The sequence below is a fragment of the Sinocyclocheilus grahami genome, unplaced genomic scaffold (genome assembly GCF_001515645.1).
Source record: "Sinocyclocheilus grahami isolate Dianchi unplaced genomic scaffold, SAMN03320097.WGS_v1.1 scaffold222.1, whole genome shotgun sequence".
Classification (NCBI taxonomy): Eukaryota; Metazoa; Chordata; class Actinopteri; order Cypriniformes; family Cyprinidae; genus Sinocyclocheilus; species Sinocyclocheilus grahami.
Genome location: NW_015505401.1, coordinates 2,833,233 through 2,837,105, shown reverse-complemented (window position 1 = coordinate 2,837,105; position 3,873 = coordinate 2,833,233). Strand labels below are relative to the sequence as shown.

General features: G+C 38.1%; 1 protein-coding gene across 1 annotated transcript in view; it reads left to right on the top strand.

The window, feature by feature from the left end:
• The window catches only part of LOC107596673 (chloride channel protein 1-like), a 47,065-nt gene that overhangs the window by 17,238 nt on the left and 25,954 nt on the right, over positions 1 to 3,873 (top strand). The window contains exons 4-5 of the mRNA XM_016287467.1: positions 1,645 to 1,773; positions 2,262 to 2,395. Coding sequence (XP_016142953.1) covers positions 1,645 to 1,773; positions 2,262 to 2,395 — 263 coding nt within the window. The remainder of the gene's footprint in view (positions 1 to 1,644; positions 1,774 to 2,261; positions 2,396 to 3,873) is intronic.

Here is a 3,873-nt window from a genome sequence, read left to right as displayed (position 1 = left end):
GTGATGTTCTTTCATCCATGCCGAGATGTCTGCCAGGCAGCCTGAGATCTGTGTGGCTACTGTTGGATCGTCTGGTTGAAATGAGAGATAGAGCTGTGTGTCATCAGCATAGCAATGGTAGGAGAAGCCATGTGCCTGTATGATGGGACCCAGTGATGCAGTGTATATGGAGAAGAGGAGGGATCCAAGAACTGATCCCTGAGGAACCCCAGTGACCAGTTGATGTGCTTTGGATCCCTCCCTTCCCTAGGCCACCCTGAAAGATCTACCAGTGAGATAGGATTCAAACCAGCGAAGTGGAATCCCTGTGATGCCCAGTGATGAGAGGGCAGGCAGGAGGATCTGATGATTGACATTGACATCAAAAGCAGCAGATAGATCCAGCAGAATAAGAACATTATTAATAAGTTAATAGTGAGAATTGATTCTCAAACCTTTTCCAGGATGACTAAACAATGACAGTTTTCATTTCAGGGTGAATTATCCCTTTGAAAGGTTTTCTTTTAATCAAGTTCATTTATATTCTCTACATTTAAATGCAAAAAACAAGTCCCCCACTTGTAATATGGCGTGGTGGCCCAAATCAAAGGTCATCACTGGCCAACTTGCAAGTTATGGCTCTGATTTAATGTGACTGCCAATTCTGAGAAAATCTATTCTTTGGAGTTGAAGAGAGGACATCACCTCAGAGAGCCAATTACTGATACTGGGAACAGAGACAGAGCTATCTCATAAGGACAATTCTCTTGCCAATTGTCATGCCAAAATGAAATAATAAAGGTATTGTAAATGCATTCACAATACCTTATACTGTAATACACATGATTGTGGTAGGCTCGGATCAGCCAATCAGGAATAATAAGAATAATCAGAACTAGTTATACAAGTCAAACTTTATAATAATTGTTACAGTATGCAGTATATGCATTAAAAACTGTCCGAAGAAAATAGCAAAAATTGTATATTTAAGGATACATCACCTTGTCACCAAGGAAGTATTCTCAAAGATACACATTTGTGCCTTAATTAAACCTAAATAGTGTAAATTTTTATGTTAAAGGGGTCCTATTATGCTCTTTTACAAAGTCTTGATTTTGTTTTGGGGGTGTACTGGAACAGGCTATACTAGGTTGTTCGAAAAACATTATTTTTCACATATTTTACATTATTATAACACCTCTCTCCCCAGTCTGGCATGAACGCCTCGAATAGTTTTAATTTAAACCCAGATGATTGTAAGTTCATCTGCCTTGGGAAAGCTAGCGTGTCTCCGACATAGTGATAACACTCGTTGTCTTGTCTCATTCGTTGATATTTGTGATATCACAAATCCCGGAAAATATGCGTTGTTGTAGTCCAGACGAGTCGTTCTTGTAGTTTTTGAAAAGTGATTTCTGTTAAATAAAATATCTTCTTTTGAATTGGACTTTGAGCTTTGTAACTTCACAGATCTTTTTTATGCTCAAACAGCAACAATACAGACTAACTAAAGTTGAAAAAGTGAAAAAGCATAATAGGACCCCATTAAGTATAATTTATTAAATTTAATCAACACCCAATTTGATGTGTTGTATTATAAATGTGAGCAAATAAAAAATGTCCAACAGTGAAACTTTTCTCAACCTTTCTGTTTTTCTCTGTCAGCATATAAGTGGATGTACGGAGAGCTGAAGGGGAATGTGGCTCTGCAGTATCTGGCCTGGGTCTCATATCCCATCATTCTTGTCGTGTTTGCATCCCTCTTCTGTCATCTGGTCTCTCCACAAGCTATAGGTTTGTGTATATCGTATTATGTACGTCCTCTCATTCCTGCTTTTATTACCCTGTATTATTTCTGTTTGTCCTGTTCTTTACCCTTGCATTCTCATCTCTATTCTGGTTCTCTGCTCACAATGTCACAAATCATGTTTGTGTCCCTCTGTTCTGTCATTTGTACTCAGCTATTATGCTTTATATTATATTTTTGTCTCGTTTTTGTCCTCAACCACCCACAACACTTCAAATCTTCCTGCCCTCTTTTCAAGATGTGATCATCACGGTCTCGTTTTCGCTTTCTTTCTCTCACCTCTCCTCACCACAATTGTTTTGATAGCTTTCTCATGTGCTCCACATCAGACTGGAGGATACACGCCAATCTTTTTTCATCTTTTATAATCAGTGTGACAAGATCTACACTCTGTGTGAAATTGTGTTTATGTTTTACGGATTAATTTCATGCGCATCACTCCCTCTCTCTTGAAAATCTTTTCTCTGTCCCTCAGGCTCGGGGATTCCTGAACTCAAGACCATCCTCAGAGGCGTGGTGTTAAAGGAGTATCTGACGCTCAAGGCGTTTGTGGCTAAAGTCATCGGTCTCACAGCTGGGCTGGGCAGTGGTATGCCTATCGGGAAGGAGGTGGACCTCTGCTACTTTCGTATTTTATATTGTTACATATAGCTGTGCAATATTTTATTGAAGTATATAGATCTAACTATATTTAACTAAATCTATCTATCTATCTATCTATCTATCTATCTATCTATCTATCTATCTATCTGTCTATCTGTCTGTCTGTCTGTCTGTCTGTCTGTCTGTCTGTCTATCGTAGTTAGTGTCTATCTGTCTGTCTGTCTGTCTGTCTGTCTGTTGTTCAGTCTATCTGTTGCTCTATCTATCTGTCTGTCTGTCTGTCTGTCTGTCTACAAAACTGTGTCCTATCTATCAATCTATCTATCTATCTGTCTGTCTGTCTGTCTATCTACAAAACTCTATCCATCTATCCATCTATCCATCTAGCTATCTATCGTACTATCTATCATACTGTGTATATCATTCTATCTGTCTGTCTGTCTGCCTGTCTACAAAACTGTATCTATCTATCTATCTATCTATCTATCTATCTATCTATCTATCTATCTGTCTGTCTGTCTGTCTGTCTGTCTGTCTCTGTCTATCTGTCTGTCTGTCTGTCTGTCTGTCTGTCTGTCTGTCTATCGTAGTGTCTATCTATCTATCTGTCTGTCTGTCTGTCTGTCTGTTGTTCAGTCTATCTGTTGCTCTATCTATCTGTCTGTCTGTCTGTCTGTCTGTCTACAAAACTGTGTCCTATCTATCAATCTATCTATCTATCTGTCTGTCTATCTACAAAACTCTATCCATCTATCCATCTATCCATCTAGCTATCTATCGTACTATCTATCATACTGTGTATATCATTCTATCTGTCTGTCTGTCTGCCTGTCTACAAAACTGTATCTATCTATCTATCTATCTGTCTATCTATCTATCTGTCTATCTGTCTATCTGTCTATCTGTCTGTCTGTCTGTCTGTCTGTCTGTCTGTCTGTCTGTCTGTCTGTCTACAAAACTCTATCCATCTATCCATCTAGCTATCTATCATACTGTGTATCTCGTTCTATCTGTCTGTCTGCCTGTCTACAAAACTCTCTGTCTGTATCTATCTATCTATCTATCTATCTATCTATCTATCTATCTATCTATCTGTGTATATATCTATCATTCTGTGTATCTATTGTTCAATCTATCTGTTGCTCTATCCATTGTTCTATCTATCTCGCTGTCTGTCTACAAAACTGTGTCTGTCTGTCTGTCTGTCTGTCTGTCTACAAAACTGTGTCTGTCTGTCTATCGTACTATCTATCGTACTGTGTATCTATCGTTCTATCTGTCTGTCTGTCTATCTATCTACAAAACTGTATCTATCCATCTATCATCTATCGTACTGTGTATCTATCATTCTGTCTGTCTGTCTGTCTATCTATCTATCATTCAATCTATCCATTTTTCTATCCTATCTATCTATCTATCTATCTATCTATCTATCTATCTATCTATCTATCTATCTATCTATCTATCTATCTATCTATCTATCT